The 25,491-nt window shown below is 39.7% G+C and overlaps 1 protein-coding gene across 10 annotated transcripts in view; it reads left to right on the forward strand.

Annotated features, from left to right (window-relative positions):
• raw overlaps positions 1 to 25,491 on the forward strand; it is a 241,832-nt gene that overhangs the window by 209,529 nt on the left and 6,812 nt on the right. For 7 of the 10 annotated variants that reach the window (XM_067124460.1, XM_067124462.1, XM_067124466.1 and 4 more), the window contains one exon: positions 25,329 to 25,446. In XM_067124460.1, the coding sequence (XP_066980561.1) occupies positions 25,329 to 25,446 (118 nt within the window). Of the gene's footprint in view, positions 1 to 13,903; positions 14,420 to 17,067; positions 17,091 to 19,523; positions 20,199 to 25,328; positions 25,447 to 25,491 lie in introns of those variants that run through there. The other 3 variants (XM_067124461.1, XM_067124464.1, XM_067124463.1) reach the window with 3 other exon arrangements.

Below are 25,491 nucleotides of genomic sequence, written 5' to 3' on the forward strand. Positions count from 1 at the left end.
AGTGAATTTCTTTAAGTATCATTTTCTGTGCTGAGGAGAAAAGCAGCTCTCGTAAAACTTTACTGCGTCCTTGCGGTTTTTATGAGAGCATTTATTTGAAACGTGAGTTACTTCTGAAATTCATGCTACTACGTAATTGTCGGAGGTTCTTTAGATAAACCGATGATATGCAAGAACATGATTATTTATATTTGAATTTAGCAGGATTCTGTTTATGTTAGCAACATTGGCTCGTGTGTAATCGTAATATTTTTACTTATTTATTTGTCTTACAGATTTATTTGTTGTCTGAGTGAGATGTATAAAATCAATTCTAGAATGGTTATATCTTTGAGTAAATCATCATTAACGATTTAGTAATGGTATACCTTGTCAGACGTGTTAGTAACAAAGACGTTAATTGTAGAAAAACATGTGATTTGCAACACGAAAGTAGTTTTCATACCAGGACAGTTAGCTGACAAATGATGTGGCGCAAAAAGGGCTCAAGTCGAGCAGAAGCAGATGTTCTGTCGGTCCCTGATTGTGCGGTTGAAGTTGTTTAAAGGGATTGATAAGTAGTTTCCTCAGTTAGTCCAATAAAATCCTTCTTTGTATGTAGGGAAGAGGAGTCCCCATAGGTTAATATTTTCATCCTTTCCTCCCCCTACCCTTTATCATCCTCTCTTCTTCCAATCCATCCACACATCCCCCCCTCTCATCCTTTTTTCCGGTCAACCCACTGCTTCCTCTCTCTCTCTCTCTCTCTCTCTCTCTCTCTCTCTCTCTCTCTCTCTCTCTCTCTCTCTCTCTCTACGCACTTCCGTATCTTAGTATACTTAAAGTTCTCAGATAAACTCTTGTCTGTCAAACGGACGCACTGATGTCAGTTAAAAGCTTATTTATTTTTTACGGAAGGGATAGGATAGAGACAGTTCCCCACATGAGTTAGATGCCACTACCCTAAAGAGGAAAGAGAGGAAGTCAATACATCGAGAGGGATTGGTCCACTTGCTCCTTTGATGGCCGTTAAGACCTTTTTTTTTTTTTTTAACCTTCAACAAGCACATCAATACTTGGAGAACATCTTGGAGATGTGGCCCTCCTCCTCCTCCTCCTCCTCCTCCTCCTCCTCTTGCTCATCGTCCTCTTTGCTCAAGAGATGTTAACCTTATTGGCTCTTCTTCACGTGCATAATTCATCCATCCTGCGGATGCTGCGCTGGCACCTGTCAGCTCCAATACAGAGTTACTTCGTCATACAAGGCTGGTGTGGAGGACTGAGGGAACAATAATTAAAAATATCTTTTTGTAAATAATGTCATTGCATTTGCACTTTGTCTATTATATTATAAACTATTAACTCGCAACGTGAGCTCTCTTAGTGCACATGTAGAACTATATAACTAATGGCAATTTAAGTACGGTCTGTTCTGTGTATTTTTAAAATCTCCGATCTCACTTTATGATTTTTACTCGTGTTTGTCCTTCGTATGCAAAATGATTTGAATGACCCAGTTGCCTGTGCTTGATGAATGCTTTTTTGACAGACGGTTGGCTGTCATAAATGCCCCACGGTCAATACCTTCCCTATTACCCGTCAGTCATGATTTCCTCAAGGTGTCTTCAGAGCCTAACGGAGGCTCTCTGTCTCGGTCACTTTGCTGACTTGTTTGTCAGAGGAGGTATTATGATGGACAGCGCAAAATATAGGTCAAGGTGCCATTCGTCACAAAGAGTTCCTTGTACTTCCGGACGACGAGTAAGTGATACGAAGAAGGTCGAGGAATGAACTTGTTTTCTTGGCGTGATCTACTTATTTTTCATCATATTATGACCCAAAGACCTGGGAATGTGTAGGTTGTCGTGGAATGAATGTGGAAAGTAAAGAAGAAAATCTTATGAAGATTTCTCCCAAAGTTAAAGTGAAATGTATTGACGAAGACAGATTTCGTGCTTCGATGGAAGGAAAAATTCAAAACAAAGAACAACTTTTGAGATTCTTTTCTGTAAAAAGTAAGTCAGCCAATTGGTTATCAACTTGTCTTGCTAACGCTAACTAATGATTAGTGACGTTATGCTCGGATACAATTTATGTGCTTAGGCAGAATAGCTAAAATCATTTAATTAAAAGCATTATCTCTCTATCTGTCTATCTATCTGTCTGTCTATCTACCTATCTATATATATTTTATGTATATATACACACACACACACACACACACACACACACATACATATATATATATATATATATATATATATATATATATATATATATATATATATATATATATATAATTATCTGCAGATAATCATATTTTCTCGCATATTACCCATTGTCAATTCACAACGCTGCTGTGCAATTTTTTTTTTTAAATACCATGGGATTTATCATTTCTTGCTCTAGTTGCTAGGGTTTCATAAAGCTCTGTTTTGTAAAATTGAACGTGTATCGGAATAATAATGAAGCTCTTATTATTATACTTCAAATGCTTGAGATTATAGACAGAAATTCTAGTTAGGATCAATTTTAAGCACATGAACGGTTATTGACTACACATTATGACCCAATTTTTTTATTTTTTTTTTTATTTGTTTATTTTTTTTTTTTATATTCAGATATGCACGACTCATCTTTTTGATGATGAGATGTTTCGCATAGGAAGGAGTAATAAAAGATTAAAACGCCAGATATTATTTCCCGTCCACTCCAGCCCCAAACTTTCTCCGGCACTGACGGATCTTGAATCAGCAGATGAGATCATATGTTTACTTGGCCTTTCTACCGTAAATACAAATATGTCAGAGGTGCTTACATAAGATTTAGTGTCGCTGCTTACGTTTACATTTTCGTCGTCTCCTTCAAAGAGAAGTTTAATTTTGCCTGTCAGTGAAACTGGAAGAGTAGCCTTTTACAGAGGTGCCATGTATTTCCACAATTCACATATATACTGTGTATATATGTGTGTATGTGTGTGTGTTTGTATGTATGTATATGTATATATACATATACATATACAGTATATATATATTTGTATATATATATATATATATATATATATATATATATATATATATATATATATAACTGTATATATATATATATATATATATATATATATATATATATATATATATATATATATATATATATATATATATATATATTGTTTGTGTATGCGTATAAGTTGTGTGTATGCAGGTGTGTGTGTTTCATACGTATGATTATTGCGGATTGGGTTATGTTTTGGTCTGTGTGTGTCTGTCTGTCTGTCAGAAAAGATGACTGGGTAACCAAAGGAGGTATATTGCAGTTTCTCCCAAAGTGTTATTAAGTTTATAGTATAAACTGTGTTTTGAATATGTTGATATAAGATTTTTATTACCTCTTTTATTCTTTGTCTGTGATGTGTACTAAAACAAAACTGCAACTTCCTAATGTTGGTAAATAATGAAAAGAGAGAATGCAATGTAAAACTTTTTGAATAACAGTGTTAGTCTTATTTTTGTATTCGTGAAAGAAAACATAAACGGCGCAGAGTATTTGTGTAGCTATGCCCAGCGCTTTGGCGGAGCTTTGCAATCTTTGTTTGTCCTTCCAGGTATTATTTGGTTTTGTGTAACTGCATGAAGAAAAGTTAAGTATACCTTCGTTTAACCAGACCACTGAGCTGATCAACAGCTCTCCTAGGGCTGGCCCGAAGGATTAGACTTATTCTACGTGGCTAAGAACCAGTTGGTTACCAACTGGTTACCTAGCAACGGGACCTACAGCTTATTGTGGAATCCGAACCACATTATACCGTGAAAATAATTTCTATCACCAGAAATAAATTCCTCTTATTCTTCATTGACCGGCCGGAGACTCGAACTCGGGCCTAGCAGAGTGCTAGCCGAGAACTATACCGACTTGTCCAACAAGGAATTATTTGTAACTGCAGGAATTTGTAAGAAGACGCACCCTTTAAAGAAAAAAGAAAGTACAATAAATTTCATTAACTTTCTCGGAATGAATAGTCTTTAATATACTAAGCGTTAACAAGTTCATATACTCTAAATACCTTACAGTATCCTTGCTACCCTTTACGCAGTTCCATTGTGTTAAATGATACGCACTTCGTATGCGCTTGTAGCTTGTGTAATCCTAATTGACAGGATGAGTATATTAATCATCAATTATGACTTCTCATTTCCTTCATCAAAGAGAGCGCCGGAAAGGGAAGAAGAAGGTCTCTCGTTGTGCTTTATATCAAACCGATGTTCTTTTTTTTGTCAACTGAGGACTGTAGTTGTTTTCAACTCGTTAACCAGCCCAGAATTTTTATGACAAAACACTTTTAGCTTATCAAGAGTTTTGTGGTTGAATCTCAGATGTAAATTCAATCCCAGATGTGGTCGGAGTGAATGTTCGTGAGTTGCTGCTGCTTTCCTAAGTAGCCTCATATAAGAGATTCTCTTGGGCAGTTACCGAAGGATTGTCGGAAATAGTTAGAATTCTCTCTCTCTCTCTCTCTCTCTCTCTCTCTCTCTCTCTCTCTCTCTCTCTCTCTCTCTCTCTCTCCTGTAGAGGTTGTTTTGTCTTGTTATGTAAGAATCTGCAAACGTTAAAAATATTACAGTAAAATAGCAATAAAGTATAAATTATTTCTTGCATAAATGGTAATACTGAGTAATAATTAGAACCTAATTAAAACAGGAAATTACAGTCAATTTTTGTTAGGCATCCCCACTGTCCGCATTGGGTAGAATAGAGAGAGAGAGAGAGAGAGAGAGAAAGAGAGAGAGAGAGAGAGAGAAACGGATGGGGCAAGCACCCTTGCTCTTCATAACCACATAATGTCTCTGTTCCAATAACCACTCAAGGTCCTCTTTTTGGAGATCACTAAAAAGGTTCTGTTCAGAGACTACTTATAATTCCAAGCTTATTGCGTGATGCTTGTGAAATGTGTCCATATAGCGGATTCAGTTTGGGTTCCATCTAGGACGCTGTTTGTGAGGAAAGGCCCCTTTGTATTTTCTTTTCTACATCGAATGTGTTATGTAGCCGTTCATTAATTTTTCTTTCCAGTTATCTTAGTTGTTATTTTTGCTTTCATGTGATTTGATTGCCATTCCGGTAACTTATTTCGACGTGAATGTTTGATAATAAATAAGTAAATATCTTGCTTAAGAAAACATGTAGATGAATTAATACAAATTTAAATAAAGTATATTTTATCGAACTCAGTTTAAGACATAGCTTTTACTAGCGCGCGCGCGCACACACACACACACACACACACACACACACACACACACACACAGTGTGTGTGAGGTTTTGTGACATTATTGCATAGTAATTTTTTGTCATGCGAAGAAGCACATTATCTGATGCCGGCAAACTTGTAGCTAGCGCCTATGACGTCATGCGCAGATATATAGATGGGACATCAAACGTGCGTATGTAATGATTATTTAGTTTCAGATTCATAGTATCTTACAAGTATAAATGCATAAATTTTGTCATCTCTTTTCGGAATGTTGAATTTTTGTTACAAGGTATGTGTAAATAAAGTTTTCAATTAATGAAGATTTCGTACTCAGATTGCCATGACATTACCGTTTTTTATGTATTTATTTTTTTGACAAGGCTATTTTGTACATTTGAGGTCTCCCTCGTTAGTCTTAGCTTTCCTCTTCTCCTGCAGCCCTTGAACCACGGGAGTGATATAGACCGAGGCATTCAGTTTAGGCTCCGAGATGCTTTATCCTTCAATGCTCGTGACTTGCGATTTTCTCTTCAGCATGCATTATCCCTGCTCCCCTTCATATCATTCCCCCCCCCCTTACCCCCGCCCTTCAGGTGACTGTACCTGAAAGTGAACGTCGAGGGGGGTTGGGCGGAGGTGGAGGGGGATGAATAGGTGGTGGAGGGGGAGGTGTCTGATCAAAGGCCGGATGTTCAGTAGCTGAAGGCGTCAGTGTGTCTGCAAGAGCCGAGAGGCAGCGGATGCCAGAAGGACTTTGACTCCCTCACGTGTTCACTTCGGTAGAATTTCCTTTTATTTATTTACTTGTTTGCACCTTTTACTTACGGCTGTTGTTGTACAAGGAAGGTGAACAAAGGTTCCGTTGTTCTGTCAGCGTTAGTTGGTGGTGATATCGTTTGGGATCAAAGGCGCGATGCTCTCTTTGCGGTTTGTGCTTTGTGCAGGGCTTTCTCGTTACAGGTATTGCTGCTCTCTATGACCAATAAAAAAAAAAGGATGTACAGCCATAGGGAATATTCGTGTTCTCAGAGTTTGATCTTTTCCTCCTCTTGTTCATTTGATTAAATCTAGTAAATTGCTAGAGCGGCATTGCAGATACAAAAGGCTTATTCTGGCGCTTCTCCGCCCGGAGCGGTTTGGGCCGGAATAGGATACCCACGAAAGAAATGTAACGAAAGGGTCGCGTGTTGTCAGGATTTCTAGGAGTTTCGGAGGAGTGATTTAGCAGGGAACCGAACGACACTCACCCCTTTTACGCAGAATGTGTTGACGAGTCACACGGTGACAGCGCAGTAGTTTTCTGTTTCGATTATGGTGAAATTGACAAGGAGGGAGACACGTGGTCCCCCCGTGCTTTGTGATGTGCCTTCTTTCCCCTTTGTCAGAGACCGCTCCTTCTGTTGGAGCATATGGACATTTTTCTCATTCTTATTTCAACTTAGTTTTTATATCTTTTCAGTAAAACTAATTGAGATCAACACATTGCTTAGCCAGATTCATCGATTTTTCTAGCCTGATTTTTATGTTATGCGACTAGCAAGAAAATTGTCATGGAATCGACTGAAAAAAAATTATGATTTTATTTTACATTTTTGTATTAATTTCAACTAATGTACCATTACTTGTAGATTTACATGTAAATGGGGAGCTTTATTTGGAATTTCTCTCTCTCTCAATGAAATGTTTCTATTTTTAGTTCAGTGTCCTGATAAGAAGAACTCACTCAATGGCTATGAACTAGTCCCTCATTCCAAGTTAAAACGAAGTCACGTGCATCACGGCTTTGTTGTCTGCCGTCTGCCGAAGAGACCCCACATCCTTATCAGAACGTGGCTTTGAGCCCATTACAGTTTTTCTTTAAGAAAAATGAGCTTCTGAATTTGCTTGTTCTGTATTCTCGTGCTGCATGAGTCCTAACATATTGTCTAATTTCGGTGTTTTATTTACAATAATTGAAGAAAAAAGGGAGTAATACTAATGTCGACTATCTTCGTGGCACGGAAAATAGACATTTTAAGGATACCAGTTACAGTTAAAATATCTGTATTAACTGTAACTGGCATTTTTTCCTTTGCCGTTTCCACAGTTTTTTTTTTTTTTTTTTTTTTTTTTTTTTTTACCGAAATGAATGTAGTCTCAGCATCGGATGTTTATGTTATGTTTGTTGATGAACATTTTGCGAGGCATTCAGTCACATAGGGCTGCTCTGTGAGCAAGAGCCCGTGTTGGCATAAGGCCAGCTTAATGATAAACAATAACAACAACAGGTGTTCTCTGGCTTCCCTGTAACTTTGCTGCTAACTCCTTGGAAAGTTTGCTACAAGCTCCTATATCAAATATTTTCATACAAGTTCAACCCCTACTCTTTTATCCACGTTAGGGGCGGCTTTAGGTGATGCAAGATCTGAAGGCTGTTACTCCATAGATCTTTGGGCTATAATTGGCTGTTAATTGGGAAGCTAATTACACACTAGTGTTTGTTTTTCTTCGGTACTTGAGTGCGCATATGGGAGCGTGTGTGTGTGTATTGCCGCTTTACATAACATTATTAAATCTTAAAGTAAGAGAAAATGAATGAAAAAATTGCTGCACTGTGAACATTGTCATAAATACTGGTCGGAGGAGAGCAAGTGATAACTCTTCAGAGAAAACATTGAAACAACAGAGAGAGAGAGAGAGAGAGAGAGAGAGAGAGAGAGAGAGAGAGAGAATGAAGTCACGATCCTATATGGAACCTTCAGTAATGGGAGTCCTGCAGTCACATTCTCAGCCTCATGCTGTTTGGCCAGTGGCCCCTCATGCCCATGTGTAGAGACTCGGAGACAAGGGATAGGGGCTGAGGTACGTGGCTGGGGGGGCGGTTGGTAGGGGTGATGCCCGTTCGCTGTTGTTATTTATGCTCGATTCTTTTTCTGTTGGTTTATGTGATCTTGTACTATGTTTTGTTTCATTTTTATTTGTATTAAGAAGTATTAAAACTTATTTTTCTGTTCTATTTTCACTATAAGATTAGTCCTTGTTTATTATCGTAGTCCTTGTTTATTATTGTAGCTCAAGAAAAGCCGAGTAGACCTGAGAACTCAACATTATACTTAAAAAGCAACTTGCCACTCTTCAGCTAAGGAGAACATTACGTACTTGATCGCTAGGTGACTGTTGTGAGTTTCAGCAATAGTTGGAGATAAAGATAGAGGGAATTGAGACGTAAGTGTGCGGTGATTCGGCAAAGTAATTCTCACCCACCGGAGTGAGACTAGTGAGACCTCTCTCTCTCTCTCTCTCTCTCTCTCTCTCTCTCTCTCTCTCTCTCTCTCTCACATTTTATATATATTTTTATATATTATATATATTGGGATGCTTTTGCTAGCCTTACACCCAGGCCCGCTGGTTTTTATAGGGCATATGTGCCGATGGAGTCTGGCCTTGATAGGTGGTCACCCATCCAGCTACTAGCCAAATCCTGCGGTACTTCAATTCAATGGTCGAACGACCGGCTTCATAGCGAATGGATTATTGCTCCTTTGAAATCATACTGCACATGGAAATTTTTATTTAAAAATTATTGTAGAGTATTGCTTTTAAATAGTTGAAATAGCATAGCCTTATTTTCAAAAACAATCAGTTAAAAAAAAGGATCGACAGGGAATCTCATCGTCGAGATGAACCTTCGGGAAATGTTGTTAAGGTCAAGGACTCCTCCCCTTTCCAGCTTATGTCACTTGATAGACTACGTAACACTTGAGAGAGAGAGAGAGAAAGGGAGAGAGCGCAGGCTATTCACTCCCTTAATTGAGGAGAATTTAAGGTTCGTTAAAGGCCGTTTTACGACTTCATCGTGCTCCATGACTTCTTCTTCTTCTTTCGCCAACAAGAGGAGGGTCGTACCAAGTCATTAGAGGTATATTTTTGCGGTCGGTGACACCTCAAAGGGGTTGCCTTTTTCCCACGAACGACTCGTTGTGTCATCTGCGAGAATATTACGCGCTGAGAAGATGATCCAGCGTGAGTAAGGGATTGAATAGACAGCAGCCTCCAATTTCCACTTTGTTGGTGAAAGGGTACAAGAAGTACAAATTTAGACAAGAGGAAGGGCGTCATAAAGTAAACTATATAAATCCAATTAAATTCATTTGATTGAAAGACAAAATTATATTTATCAGTTATATGTTTACTGAATGCCAATTGATATCAGTTTGTTACAAATCTTTAAGGCCTGTTGACATAATAAGCATGATGTAACGGGAAAATAAGAAGAAACGTATGCTTATTTTCATTTTAAATCGTTGCTCGTTCACCCATTTCTTCCTCCAAACACCCCTTCCACCGACCTCCCACCCCAGACTGACCATGATCGAATTGTTCTCTCTTTATGGCGACGGAAATGAAGACAGGCGCCAAATATCGGTTTCAGTAACGGGAAAAAAAACAAAAGCGGCGGGATACTTCGTAAATGATATCATGACAGACATTCGGAGACAGCAAGCCCCCGCCAAGACTGAAGATTTCCCCTTCCCCTTAAAAAAAGTCCCTTATTAGTGGGTAGAGCTCTCGGATAGCACGCTGATGGCCCGGCGTTCGACTCTCCGACCGGCCAATGAAGAATTAGAGGAATTTATTTCTGGTGATAGAAATTCATTTCTCGTCATAATGTGGTTCGGATTCCACAATAAACTGTAGGTCCTGTTGCTAGGTAACCAGTTGGTTCTTAGCCACGTAAAAATAAATCTAATCCTTCGGGCCAGCCCTAGGAGAGCTGTTAATCAGCTCGGTGGTTTGGTTAAACTAAGATATAATTAACTTTAACTGAAAGTTACATTTCTGCTACATCCTAAATGTAATAATTTTGTTGCCAGTTTATTGGTAAAATTTTATTGTAGAAATCCACGCATAGCATTTTGCGGAATCCTGCTAACGAGCAGACAGACTGAGAAAAAAAAAATCAGTGGGAGGTAATTGCTCTTAGCATCAAGTTCTTCAAGGAAGACAGTAACTGATAAATGCTTTGATTTGGAAATTTGAAAAATGTGATTTGGAAGGAATGGTTTTTAACATTGCAAGTGAGTGTAGTGTTTTCACAGCAGTACAATTTACGGCTTTTAATGGTTTTACCTGAAATGTCATTCTTGCATACGTCACACAAGATGTGAACGTGGAAATTATAAATAATTATAAAAGTAATTGAAATGATCTCTTCAGCAAATCAGCACAGAAGCTCTTCGACGCAAAAAGCAAACAGGGGTATGTCGACGTTGGTGGTCGAATGTGAAGTCGATCGAGAAGACTTGACAGAGACGTCAGGTGTCGTAGACACCTGGCGTTGGGAAGACCAACAGTATGCGGTATGGCCGCATCTCTTTTGTACTGTAGAGAGGTCGCGTCCTTTTGTACGCATGCTTTTTTCATCCACGATGAATTTGTGTCTTGTCATATATATTGTTGTATTAATATTTTAACGGTTGTTATTGCTTTCAAGTAGGTGTAGTAATTGTATGACTGAGATTATTTCCTTAACCCTCAAAGAAGGTCTGTTGCTTAACAATGAGGTACATGAATAAACATGAAAGTTACAGGTAAGCTTAAATTATGCAAACAGATGTTTGTTTGCATTTAATGAGACTTTTAGATTGCAATTTAGTGGATATTTTATTTTGGGAGGAAAGGCGACGAGCCTTGAATTTTTGTTCGTGAATGCACTTTCATTTTAGCGAGGATCATCCGCTGAAGAAATACAGGATACAAAGCTTATTCGGATAAAGAAGGAGAAAGAGCGACTTTGGAATCATTGGAAGAAGCAATAGTCGTTTAAAGAAGGAAAGCGCTCGTTGAGGGGGGAGAGAGAATTGCATAGGAGCCGTACCATTGAAAAATGACATTGTTAGTTAGAGATAACAGTTATTTTGATGAATAGAAGATCTTTTTTCAACATGATTTTTTCCCTTTTGTAAAAAACTAGAGAAGAGTGTTCATTTTAAGATTTTATTTTTCAGATTAATAGCAACAGGGTTACATTTCTCTGGGATTCATTGTTATGATTCATTTCTACAGGATTTTATTATTTTGATTAACAACAATAGCCTTTTAATTCTCCAGAATGTTATTTTTTCCCTTATAATGAACAGTGTATTAAGTTCTTCATGATTTGTTCGCCTAATAAAGAGGGAGAAAGTTGTACCTAGAATTTTAGTTTTATCTTCTCACCGTGATTCTGGTTTCCTTTCCACATACGCGCGTGTTCTTCGTCGGTGCTATTTTCGTTACGGACGCAGAATAGGATGTTATTCCCATTAAGCTACAATGCGCTAAGCTTGAAGGGATTTAATAAAATCAAAATCGAATTTGCCCTTTGAAGAAAATAAGTTTCGCTCAATGGTAGCTTTAGTACACATAGCCGAGTCTATAGTAGTGTACTTTTCCCGTATTTGTGTATCGAAAGCTCTATAGGATAATTGCATCATTCGATGCGCAATTCCATTTTGACGTCATCTTGGAGTCCGCCATGACACCTGTAGTCACTAATCATTTCCCCCCATAACGTAAATCGCTCTCAGCGTATTCTAAAGAATTTCACCTCCTGAATACGTAACGCCTTGTTTCCGGGTGGAGCGCACTGACTGTTTCAGTGATTAGGAGTTATATTTTCCTTTACAAAGGTTGGGCTACTTACTCAGAGATCGGAAATAAGTGAATCATTTTCTCGTCACTTTCGGCTTGTCCTTTCATTCCACTTTCGAAGTGAAACCGGTTATGCTTAGGTGCACTTTCAACAGAGATGGAAGTCGTTTAAAAAAATAAATAGTATGTTTTCCAGTGCTGTTGTATATAGGACTTAGATGTATTGCCGCAAGCAAATACCTCTTGTCTGTTTGTGAAGGAGTCATCTGACTTGTGTTGCTATCACGTCTGAAGTTTTTATTGCGATATAATTCCAGTCTTTGTATTCTTTTTTCTTTGCCTTTTTTTTTCCAGCGAGCATTAACATTCCTTCTCATTGTGGAAGCCTCTTGCTGGGAAATGTTGATTGACGTGTGCTTGTACGTGTTAATAGACGTTTCATAAAGTGACCATTTCCTATAGCACATCGCAATCTGACCCGAAGGGTTTATTTGCGGTTAGTCGCCTCGTCTAAAACAGTCCTTCTGTGGAAAGGGATTGCCGCTTATGAGACATTTTTGTGGAAGGCCGTTTAATATCTGGGAAGGAGGGAAACGTTACGTAATTTCGAATTAGTTTTTTGGGAGACTGCGACGCAATTCATTCCAGAATGGAATAGAAGTTGCTCGAAACTTGGTAAGATATTATAGCTATGGGGGAGGGGGGAGATCTTTTGTTTGATTACAAAAGGTCATAGTTATTATCACCTCTTAAGCTTCAAGTATCATTCATTTATATCAATTTGTAAAGCAATCACCGCTTCATTGCGGTTCTAATTCAAGTGATGAGGTTAGTTAGGTTAAGCGTCGTCATTTGTGCTACTGGCTCGTGGCAACTCACATAAACAAACAGACGGATATAGAGACAAGATGGGTGGGGAGAGGACTTTCCGAGGAAGATGGCAATATTTTCCGATATTCAGAAACCACTGCAGTATTTCGTGGGCGTGCTGACGTCATGTACATATCCCAGATGCGTAAAATGTCAAGAACTGAATTTTTTATATTTAAAATTATATGTATAATATGAGGACATAACCATTTGATGCCGCCAAACTGACATCAAATGAAAGCTTCTCATTACGGTATTACCGTTATGTGTAATTTCAACATCCGGAGGACTGGTTGCAGTATTTCCTAGTTCTATTTTTAGTTCGTTGTCTCGTGTTGCGAAATTGCTCATGGGTTCGGACACTCTGTGTGTGTTTTGTGTTTAGGAGGAAGAGGCGGAGAGGAGTTATCAAAACCCAACAAGGAAAGAATAATTACTTTTGTCGGTTGGTACCTTGATTTCATGGAAGTCGCGATTGAGACTTGGATCAGCCACAATGCATCGAAATAAACACAATTCTTTGTGAATACACGACACGAGTAGACAGTCTCCCTTGCGCAAGAGCTCCGCCCACCTCGATCTTCATACCTTGTCTCTGCTACTCCATTCTTGGGCATTCCCCAGCAGTACCAACCCCGCACCCGCTTACCCAAACTCCCAGGCGCCAGTACCATGGCCCCGGGGACGGGTCAGGAATGAACCGCTGAGCCTGAGAACGCGCGTAGGCGTCGGGCATTTTGTCCCTGTGTCATCCTGCAACGTTTACTCCCGTCCATGAGACTGGGCACGTGCCTCTACCACAGGTTTCACGTGATGTTTTGGAAGCATTTATTCTCTGTCAAAATGAAATCGTAGGATATTTAACTTGTATTTTGTTATTATTTCCATTTTCGTCCTTGACGTATATTGACATCATTCCCATAAACGTAGGCGTGAAACATTTTCCTAAAAAGCTGAAGGGCAGTTCAGTTGTAAGATTAGAATTTAGAAATGTGAAGAAAAAGATCGATTACACAAACGTTAGTGACGATGGCCTGTCAGTACATCCTGAATTACAAGTCAGAATCATCGATAAAAATAACACATAAATTCAGTTGACCTGAATGTGTCTTATAACTCCGTTTGAATGAATAGATTCGAGAAGATCTGAGCAGCTTCTATGAAACATTGAGACGATTGCGTTTCTGAATAGATAGATGCATTTCCTCAATCAGCGTGCTTGTGGAGCATTTCCATGTCGTCATAACAGAAAACGGACTTTTTGAAGTAGTGCCCCACACAGGAAGGCGTGAGTAGACTGGACTTGGCATTGTGTGATGACGAGGTTTCCTGTCGGAGTCAGCCTTTATAGAGCCACGCATACTGGAGAGTGCCAGAATCGCCCCAGACCTCCTCGCGTTGACACTCACGTCCATCCGTCATCAAGAGTGCCTACAAGCACGCCTGTGTGTTGAAGTGTGCCAGCCACTATCAGTTTCGTCGGAATTCTCTAGAAATTAGCTCGAACTCTTATGCATTTGGGCTGAAGCTCTCGGCTTTTTCACAGCCAGTGTAGTGTTAGACGGTATGTTGTGTTTCATTCGACTGAAGAGAGGAATCTGTGACACCATTAAAAAGAGAGAAAGGCAAAAACATTTCCATAAGTCATGGTTGGGCACAACCTGCTAGTCTTGGACATATTGCAGCGAAGTTCAGCCAATATGACGGGTGAGTTTGGTCCCGTATTCTGTTTTCCACTTGTTTATTTCATGTGATCGAAACAGGTATTCGTGGACGCTGAGCAGGAACATTAAACAATTGTTGGAGGAAAAATACCCTCTGTTGATGCTGACAGCGCAGTGGAGTATAACTGAAGGAAAATATGATCGGTAAATCAAGTGAGAAGTAAAATATCTTGAGCAGAAGACTGATCAGTGATACGAATGTGCTTTCCTTTATTATTTCCAAAAATGGGCGCGCACGTTAGGAGAGTTCAGCATTGTAACAGTATGTGATTTCGCGACGATGGTGACAGCATTGATATGTTAAAAAAACATCCATTTGAGTAAATTCTTCTGCCCAAGAATTAATCGTTCGTTCATTACGTATCTGCTGTTAACATCCAAGCAGATTTCCCTCTCACCATAGTCTTTCCTTGTGTTGTTAGTTATTTTGTTTTTTTGCACATTTCTAAGACCCATTTTACTCGCAGCCATGCAAATGCCTGACAAATCGCCCGCAGGTGGTACATATATCTGAGAAAGTGCCACACCTTCGCAATAACTTAGAATATATTGGAAGACTTTATTGTGTACAATTATTAAAGAACAAACAAAAATGAAAGGTAAACATTATGGTAGCATGACACAACTCTTTAGGTACGGCAACCAGATTTGTGTCTTTTCATTGTTGTTATGAAAATATGGGGAGGCATTTCTCGATTAAAAAAAAATTGTTCGTTTTTAGTTTTCTGTAAAAGAAAACTATTGAGGTGGCTATTCGTCTGTCCGTCCTCACTTTATCTGTCCGCCCTCAGATCTTAAAAACTACTGAGGCTAGAGGGCTGCAAATTGATATGTTGATCATCCACCCTCCAATCATCAAACACCAAATTGCAGCCCTCTAGCCTCAGTAGCTTTTATTTTATTTAAGGTTAAAGTTAGCCATGGTCGTGCGTCTGGCACCGCTATAGGTGCTAACAACACAGGCCACCACCGGGCCGTCGGTGAAAGTTTCACGTGCCGCGGCTGAGAGTTTCATGGGCCGTGGCTGAGAGTTTCATAGAGCATTATACGCTGTACACAAAACTTGTTTATTTACTTGTCTGGAACATGGCAGCGTGTAATGCCCAGGAGAATTACGACGGGCCAGAGGTTATGAATTACAGTTCACTCTTGGGCCAGGGGTACCTGGAAGGGATGGGACACAAGGAGACGAGGAGTAATACTTTATAAAGGTACTGATGCGGAACCAAGTACTGCGATGATGTGGGAGAGAAGTCACGTTCGTCGTCCTGGTTCGTGTAACAGTAAGCTTCTATGGTCACGTGACATCACCCGTCACGTGTACAGAGTCGAGGAATGCCCTCTTCCTTTTCTCGCTCTCACAGGACATCCTGTCTTCACATACTGTATATCATTGTTGTTTTGAAAAGCAGTAGGGCCCGCAACTCTCAAATTTAGCTCTTCGATCGCATGTGTAAAGGCCTTTGTAAATTGAACTTATTTGTGTTTGTTAGTTACGGCAAAAAAAGATTTTAGTACTTGTAAATTCGATAAAATGACCTGTAAAGAACGGTTCAATTTTATGTAGCAATTTGTGTGATAGTAACGAAGTTGATGGTAATAACACTTTTGACTATTAAATAGATTAAATCAAATCGGTTAATCTTAAATGAAATAAAACTGCCGCGTGAGGTTATGGTGCATTGCATTATCTCTTAGACACTGACTGTATCACCGAGTTCATCGATCATGTCAGCCCTCCTGACCCGAGTGGACTTCCAGAATTTGCATTCGCATGACCTGAAAATTGAAGAGATAATGATGCTAATCGATGATGGCATTGTAATGAACTGAAGCTTGTGTCGTCACACTGCTGTCGTCATAATGAAACAGGCCTTGGGCACTGAAATGATATTTTTGATCGGCCTTCTTTTGAATTTTTTAGGCAGGGATGGAAACCTTCATCTTGCCATTAGCGTCATTTAGAGATTAGATATTCAAGTAACTTGTCTGAGGCATCGCCCACAAGGAAGGCTACCTTGTGTGATGTACGGTATGTGTGTGTGTGTGTGTGTGTGTGTGTGTGTGTGTGTGTGTGTGTGTGTGTGTGTGTGTGGGGACCGAGATCTAGAAGAGAGAAGGAACAGACCAGTTGGGATGAGTAGGTGTGGATATCCTATTGCCTTCCTCCAATCTCAAGAATGTAAACTTGCGGGCAGGTTAGTTGTAGTAGACGTAGTAATAGTAGGCGCGTAGAGGCGTAGGCGGGCGAAGTGAGAGAGAGAGAGAGAGAGAGAGAGAGAGAGAGAGAGAGAGAGAGAGAGAGAGAGGGTCGTGGGGGCGTCCGCCAGCATGTGTTTAAGAGAAGTTTCACCTGAGGAAGGAAGCCGCCATCAACCACTACCACGAGGATTTGCCTCTCACAACCTGCGAAGAGTTTGACCTTGTAGGGTGCTTCTTCGTGGTGTCTTGACTCGTTCTTGGGTCCTTCGTCTGTCTCCCTCTTTCCGTCTCGTGTGTGAACTCTGATCTCGTCAGAAAACAGTGTCCATCCCAGCCAGAAGATCTCTTCGAGAACTGACCGTCAGGACTGTTGTTCTCTGCAAACTTTTATTTCAGATTGTGATCGAGGACACAAGAAAGACACCGACGAGGAATCCGTTTACTGTTGGAAGGTTAATAAGAATTTCTATTGATGTTTCGTTTTGACTAATTTGACTCTTAATATGATTGATTTCTGTCAACTATTTTTATTGTGATGTAAGTGGTTCAGCTAGTTGTTTACCCTGTTGCATCATTACTCTCGTAGGATTAATAAGTATAGTGTTTTTTTAATTCGGTGATTTATTCATAAATAGAAAAAATACTTCTTTCTTGTGTTGTTTCTGTTGATGTTTTTCCTCGTTTGTAGAGAAATATTATGCCGGTAATGTTTTTTGAGTTTTAGGAAGTCCTTTGGTGTAACTGGAAAGATAATGAATTAGTTTCATATTTCTTCAGTTAACAGTGAGAGATCACGGCGATATACCCTCGTCATCATTGTTACTCCAGATCTAAGCTTTGGGCAACAAACATTATGTAGCTTAGGGTACCGGGGCGATCAAGAAATGGTTTTCCATTCGCATGTGGATACAGAGTTCAGTAGGTAATTAAGAGATGTGTGTAAGAAATTGTTTCGATACAAAGTATTCGAATGTGCCCTGTATTGAAAGTTGATGGGGTTGCCGTGTCTGAAAACTAGATCCAATCTTGCTTAGGAAATTTATTATCGATTCACCTTTTTATTTTTCGTCGTTTTGCCAGTAGATTTGTTTGCTTTCTCGTGTATTTTTTCAGCTGGGTAACACGCGACCAAAGAAGCTGAATCACGAAAGACTCAGTTCTTAAAACCGAGATATATTGTGGAATTGAGATTAAAGGCGTATCTTTCTTTGTGTACAGCAATAGTCCACCCGTTCGTTATTGAATATAAGTGCTAATGGTGTTATGGGGATTACGGCTGACTGTATGTGCTGTTGTCCAGGGCATTGCAATGCGAGTGTAGGATTATGGGCTTTGAGACAGGAATGAAGACAGGACCAGTCAGGATGTGGGTGGAGGAGCCAGTAGGAGCGAGGTCAACAGCTGCTGGCCTGGTGTGGCTGGGTGTATGGGAGTACCAAGAGTACCTTTGGTCTGCCGCCCTCAGCCATCACCTGCCACCCTCCCCTTCTGCTCTCTTGTGTTCAGGTGTGTGTGTATATGTATGTATGTATGTTTATATTTATGTATGTATGTTTATATGTATGTATGCATGTATGTTTATATGTATATGTATTTATATGTATGTATATATGTACACACATATACATAAGTATATATGTATATGTATGTATATATATACATACATACATACATATATACATACATATATATCGGGTGTCGATGTCATGAACGTGAATGGTCGAAGCCTCCGAGGGGCACTGTACGCGGAAGCTGAAGGATTCAAAACTTTGGACTCTTCTTGGAAACGGAAAGCTACAAATCAACGTTAAAATGAACCACACACAAACGAAGACACCCCTCCCCATCTCCATGGTCACCTTGAGAGAGAGAGAGAGAGAGAGAGAGAGAGAGAGAGAGAGAGAGAGAGAGTTACGCTTATACTCATTTTAATATTGTCCGAAATGTTATGTAACACTGTTTATTGTTTCTGTCCGTTGGGCAACAAGTTAGTAGGCTGCGTGTTTGTGGAGTATCTCTCTCTCTCTCTCTCTCTGTGGAGTATTTTTTATGAAGAATTTTCACGATGTTATATAACTATATTCATTCATGACATTCTTATATATACAGTATATGTATATATATATATATATATATATATATATATATATATATATATATATATATATATATATATATATATTATGCGTGCATATTTCACTTTGAATTTTTGTCATTAATGTATCCAATTTCCTTTGAAAAAGGTAAATTGCTGTCTATTAATGCATCTGTGTTATAATCAGTTGCATTACTACTACTACAAAACGCGCGCGCGCGCTCGAGAGAGAGAGAGAGAGAGAGAGAGAGAGTATTCCAGTTTTTTGGATTGTCACTCCAATGATTTCTCTTGGCGCCGAGAATTTGTATTAGTATTAGTGCATTAGAAAGTCCAAATCGCTGTATAGTTAGCAACCCTTACCCTTATTAAAAACGCATTCTTCAACCGGCCTATGTAAAGGTGATACTATACATCTAATATATATTTCGCAAAGGAATTATTTTCAAGATCGCACCTTCCCTTGTCAAGTATTCCGTGGTAGTTTGTATGTGCGTGCGTGTTCAGCAAATGTTGTTGTAAAGTGTTGTCGGCACAGTCTATTGACATGACGTCATGTCCCAGTTTAGACGTTAGCGCCATTGGAAGAAGCATATTGACGACTGTCTTATTCTTCCTTATTCCGGTCGTGTAAGGCCGTAGGTTGCTTGTCCCCAACAGTAAGTGGACGTCTAAGATCTGTCCAACAGAATGCTTGGTATTTGTGACAAGGGAGAATGTACGAAGAGCGTGAGGGACGGGTCCCTTTGGGATGGTACCTGGTGGATAGCATGGGAAGGAAGAGGGATGTAGATGTAGGGGCGGGGCCTAGCCCCTGAGAGCTCGGCGTTGCGTTGCTCGGTCTGCCCTGGCCACCATCACGCTCACAGATATTGAGAGTGTGTGTGCGCCTGTTGGGAAGTGCAGTTGCGGATCCCGCAGTGGAGGAGATAGTAGTGTGATGGTGGTAGTAACGTCGGGCGTATTTTCGTAAAAGCATCAACCCTTATCACGTGCGTTTGCCTGTGTGAAAGTTGATACCTCCGTCCACTGAACTGCCGCGTATCACAGTCATTGAAAACATGATTTTCTCAGAGTAAGACGTTGCATTGACTTGCATTTCCACCGTGAGCACTCCAGATTAAACCAAAGGAACTTGTAGCTTTAGAGTATTGATGTAGAGCGCTTGCAGTACTATCATTCGAGGACGAGTGTTAGTGGCGAAGGCTCCAGCAAACCTTCCTCTGTGGATAACTGAGAGATAACCCGACAGAGAGACGGTTTAATCTTTTGCTGAAGGGTCCTTATCTTTTTGCTTGATAAAAAAGCTGCTGATAACAAACACATTAGGGGCTACTGCCAGTATGGTGATTAGAGTGCCACCAAAACAAAGGAAGCCCTACTAGACAACAAGAAAACTGGACAACAATCCGAACGTGTAGACTTTACGCAGACTTCGGATCTGTTTTGGCATTCATTTTGACCAGTAAGTAAAATTATTTTTGAGTGAGCAAAGGCTGTCAAATGCATTGCATGAAATTCATCGCGCCCTCCATTGTTTATCACGTAGATCATTGTGTAAATTATTTGCTGTAGGAGTTCACAGTTGAGTTAACCTGAAGCGTGTGCTCTAGTCTACAGTAGGCTGAGGGTGCCATGCATTTGGGGAAAAAATCGAACTGCGCCAACCTATACATTTTTTTTATCGATGTTAGAAAAACAGAGGCCTTTCATGAATTAGAATTGTGCATTTGAACAAAACTTTGGAAAGCTTCATAATTTTGTTGCCCAGCATCAGTGGTGTATTATTATATATTGTTTACGTTTATCCTTGTGGCTTACGGGAGAGATAGTGTGTGTGATAAATAATTATTAGTATTATTTGAAATAATTATTAGTATTATTTGACGCATTGAGGGAATAATTGGTGGTGATTATATCAGTGTCACATGCTTCAGATCTCTAGTGATTCAGTTAATGGAACGGCTACATAATGCGATCTGTACCTTCTGGACAAAATTGCTCGCTGTGGTGGTATTCTGTTTCTGGACAGTGATGATAAAAATTGAGACAATCGTCCAAAAGAATAGTTAGTGCATTTTCTGTAGCCTTTGTGTTATTAGAGAACATATGCAGAAGTTTAAATTGAATGACAGCGCTCTTAGAATGAGTGCTCGCTTCCATACGCTTCGAAGGCGCCGCGATTTCACTCCAGCCCAGCCTCTCATTATCTCTACGGTAAAACTCTGGAGCAGTTAACTTTTAGAGTAACTAGGAGGACATTCAAAACCGTCGCGTCGTGCTCCCTTGCTTCAAATTTGAATTAGATAATAATTTCTAAACTTTTATGTATGTGAATGTTTACATATTTGGGTTTATCATCTTTCTGTATTTGCAGCGTAAAGACGATCTCGCATTTTAGAACGAAGTTACTAGAAATGCACTAAACCCCTAGAAAAAAAAAGTGAAGCTGCCACACGCGGCACCATGAAAATGTGATTTCTCAGAGAACGCGTTTTCTCCCTAGTGCTCCTCGACATGTGGCCGTTACTTTCTTCTTTTACTAAAATTCCCTTCGTTAGTACATTTTCCTCGATTTTTCACGTGAGGGCACTCTACCAAGTAAAAGGCCCTTCATCGTTTTGGAAGAGTTGAATAATAATAATAATTATTATTATTATTATTATTATTATTATTATTATTATTATTATTATTATTATTATTATTTGACAGTTGTGGTGGTGGACATAATCTGGATAGTGTGTACGCGCTTGCTTTCAGATGCAGTGGACAATTAGTTCGTGCGTACATATTCTGTTATCTTGAACGCGTGTAATGTCCAATCGCATCTAAACAGACAGTGTTATTGTGTAAACAATATAAAAGCGTAACACACACACACACTCTCTCTCTCTTTATGTTGCTTATATTATTCCGATATAACTGATGTGCTTGTATAAAGATATAAAAATCCCAACAAATTTAACGTAAAGATTCTGAGAAATAGACGAATGTAGGACAAGGAGACTACTCCAAAGGGCTTAGTTTGCTGATGGGTAATTAGAGAGAGAGAGAGAGATCTTTCATATCTCTGTCGTTCCCTTTTTACCCCTCCTTCCCCCTCAGTTGCAGAAATAAATGTGATGCACACAATTGAATATTTAATCTCTATTCCAATCATTGTGTCGTGGATGTGTGCCATGGCCAAGCTGTTGTAGGTGGTAGAGAAGCTAGTTTGAACAACGGTTCGTTTTCGTATTTTCCCTCACCATTTGCTTTCGATTGTTTTGGCAGGAGGGTATGCTGATGAGGATATGCATGTGCGTCTATTACTGTACGTCATTAACTGATGTATCTTGTATAATAGCCTACTGTGTTATTCGTTTCATCTGATGGCATTACGACACTTACGTGAGTCAGAAATGGTGTTGGCCTTGTTACCTATTGTGTTGCATTCATTTCGTGATGATGTATATGCGATCTGTGAACGAGAGGGGTTGTAGCGTTTTCGTGAGACGTATGTGTTGATATATGATATGCATAGCCAGAGAGAGAGAGAGAGAGAGATAGAGATGAAATTCCTTGTCTCATGGGTGGGCCACCCAGTCGTATAAATATCACCTCCCTCTTGGATACATAGGAGGACGGGCGTGCAACACTAATATTAGTCTTAGGTGGGCGTTCGCGTAGGGAGAAGAGCTGCGCTCGCCAGACACAGCACGTGGGGATGATGGGGAAGGAAAAACTGCCTTTTTTCCCTTCTCACCTATGGGAGGAACGAAGGGTGGATTCTTCGGTCATCCCACACGCAAAATAGCAGGCTGTGTCCTTATTCTGTTTAATAATGCCAATCATTGTGTTAATTTCTAACGTAACCAGTGGGGACATATTGCACATCCACCCACACACACACTATATATGTATATTATATATATATATATATATATATATATATATATATATATATATATATATATATGTGTGTGTGTGTGTGTGTGTGTGTGTGTGTGTGTGTGTGTGTGTGGCGTCGCCCATTCAAAGGTATAGAGACGTATAGAGAAAAAATAATAAACAAATATAGAAAGTAGGTATATGTTGGTTCGTGTGATTTGAATGTAGTATGAGTGTTCATTGTATTTTGAACAACTGAGAAATCCTGGGTTAACGTAGTAATATCCGATATACCTTACCAGTGTTTCATTTCAAGCTACGATGTGAGTCGCAGGTAATTGGGGAAATTGCATCAATTACCAACCTGTCCGTGAAACTGACTGTGGCTGTGCTCGTTATTTTGACCCAAGGTCATATGTCTGTAACGAATAGACAGCCAGAACAACAGATGTCTGTAATGAAAGTATTGTTTTGTGATTTTGGCCCCTGGTGTGTGTGTGTGTGTGTGTGTGTTCTGCTGTGACGACTCCCCGATTCTCTCCCCACCCCTTCCCCTCCCCCCGGAAGTCCTCTTGCATGGCACCCTGGCAGTATTAGTATGTTTTCCAACGTCATCGATATTTTTAGAGGTGTTCTCGTAGTATCAGTGATAGGGCTGATCTGGGGCTGTAAACACAAGATTCTGCCAGCATTAACGTGGATTAATGGGATAGCTAATACGGCAGGAGCGACGTGCCTTTGACTAAGTAGCATTGCGTCTTTCGTGTCAGGGGAAGCGTGTTCCTGATTTTATTCGTTTTGTTACCATTCCTAGTATTGTCTTGACGAAGGGCTTCATTGCAACAGTTGTATTTCACCAGTAAAATGCAGCTCCGTAAAATGCGACGCATGTACATTACGGTATACGTATTTTGGGTAAGATTCCATAATTATGGAAAAAATGACGTTATCACTTATCGTCGCTATCGCTTTTAACTTGATGTGATTGTGAATTACAGTATTCTTTGTTGAGTAGACGTGATTGTCAAGGAGTAGGTTCTTTTTTTAATACATTTTAAAATAGATGTACAATAGCAAGTCTTAGTGGCCATGTCGAAAGAAATTGTGGACTAAAGAGAAAGTTTTCAGGCATGTTACATAATCGAACCTAGGCTTCTGCATTCTTTTTTTCTTGTGTAGTAATGAATTTTAAAAGATACCTGAACATATTTACTCTTATTAATGAGAGAGAGAGAGAGAGAGAGAGAGAGAGAGAGAGAGAGAGAGAGAGAGAGAGAGAGAGAGAGATGATAGGCCTACTCAAGCGTGCTTGATTTCGAATCCGTTTAAGGCAAGTAAAGGGTCCATCCGGAACAGCACCAGTTGTTCTTGTAGGCGTCAGTTAATCTGTTTTAGGGCGTCAACCCAAACGGGGCATGGGCGAGACACGTCACACGCCCTCGCAAAAATGTAACCCCGCCCACTGCCCAAGTGAAGATTACGTCCACTAGAATACGAATCTCCTTACAGGGCTCTGCAAAGGTTTTGCTTTGGGGGAAACTAACAAACCTTTAATATAGGACTTCCTCCCACGCACGTGTGTTTGCTTATGATAGAGACAGGGTTTGCGCAGTGATTTGCGCATTGCCTAATACACAATTTGAAATGGATTATGGACATCGTTTACTTTTACAGTTTATCATTATATCTTAAATGCGGGAGGGGTTGGGTGTTGTGGTTGCCAGTCAGAGATACGGTACATAAATTGAGCGTTTCCATATTAACTGACAATTAGGTCTTGGTACACAATCTACATGACCTTAGTTCACCACCAACTGTTTGCCCTTGTAACTGATCTCGCTTCCACTGACCTTGCGGAGGAGAGAGGGGGACGGAATCTCGGGCACAAAGAGCAGGGTATCAGGCCTGTAGTTGACTGAATAAGGGTTGGACCTTGGAAGGATCTTCTCTAGGCGCTGGTCAGGGCACCAAGTCACCGTGAAGTGGTGTATGAGATGTTTATCGTTCTTTGATTATTAATTATCCATTAAATGTAGAATTTCGATGGTATATTCCTTACATTTTTAACCAAAGTGGAAAAATGTTAGTGTTACTGGTTTTTGGATAAGCCATAGTGGGAGGCGGTAGCTACTGTAGGAACCACGTTTTGTGACACGTTGATTTGCAGCGTCCTTGGTAGGTCGGTCACTCTTCCTCTCGGACGAATCCTAGTAAAAAGTAAACTTGAGATTTGATGGGACCTTAAATGGACAAAATAAAGTGAAGCTCGGTTACCGTTGAATTTGGCTACATCCTCAATTTATCTGCAAACAAACACATGACATGTGTTCCTACACAAATAAAAACCTTCGTTCTTTACGTAGGATTTAGTTGCGAACGCGAGCTAAATCTTATTTAAAGAACTTCAGGTTTATATGTTATGAAAAATACAAATTACTTTTTAAAATTTGTTATTTTGGGTAGATTTTAAATGTTATATTGAACCATTTGAATAGTGATGCAAAATGATTCAAGAGATATTGAAAATGATTAGGCAGTATTATGTTTAACACGATCTGTTATTACCGCCTACGGTAGGAAACTGGTTCTCTATAAACAAACATTAAAGTTGAGAAGTGGCAGGGTACCAGTCAGAACACTTTTAAATGGCGTTATATATGTTATTCAAGTTTCACATGCTTGACCCATTTGGTTTATTGAAATGCTCTTTTTTTTTTCCCCTCAGTGCATGAGATGCTGCACGTCGCTCGGGAGTGCTCGAACAGGGAAAGTGGTGGTCCTCTCCTCACCTTTGGGGAGTTCTGTCTTTTCACAACGGAACTGAGACAATGTTACGACAAAGAGTGAGTAGTTTTTTCTCGTTTTATATGTATATGATGTGTTATTTC

Source organism: Macrobrachium rosenbergii, chromosome 22, assembly GCF_040412425.1.
Source record: "Macrobrachium rosenbergii isolate ZJJX-2024 chromosome 22, ASM4041242v1, whole genome shotgun sequence".
NCBI lineage: Eukaryota > Metazoa > Arthropoda > Malacostraca > Decapoda > Palaemonidae > Macrobrachium > Macrobrachium rosenbergii.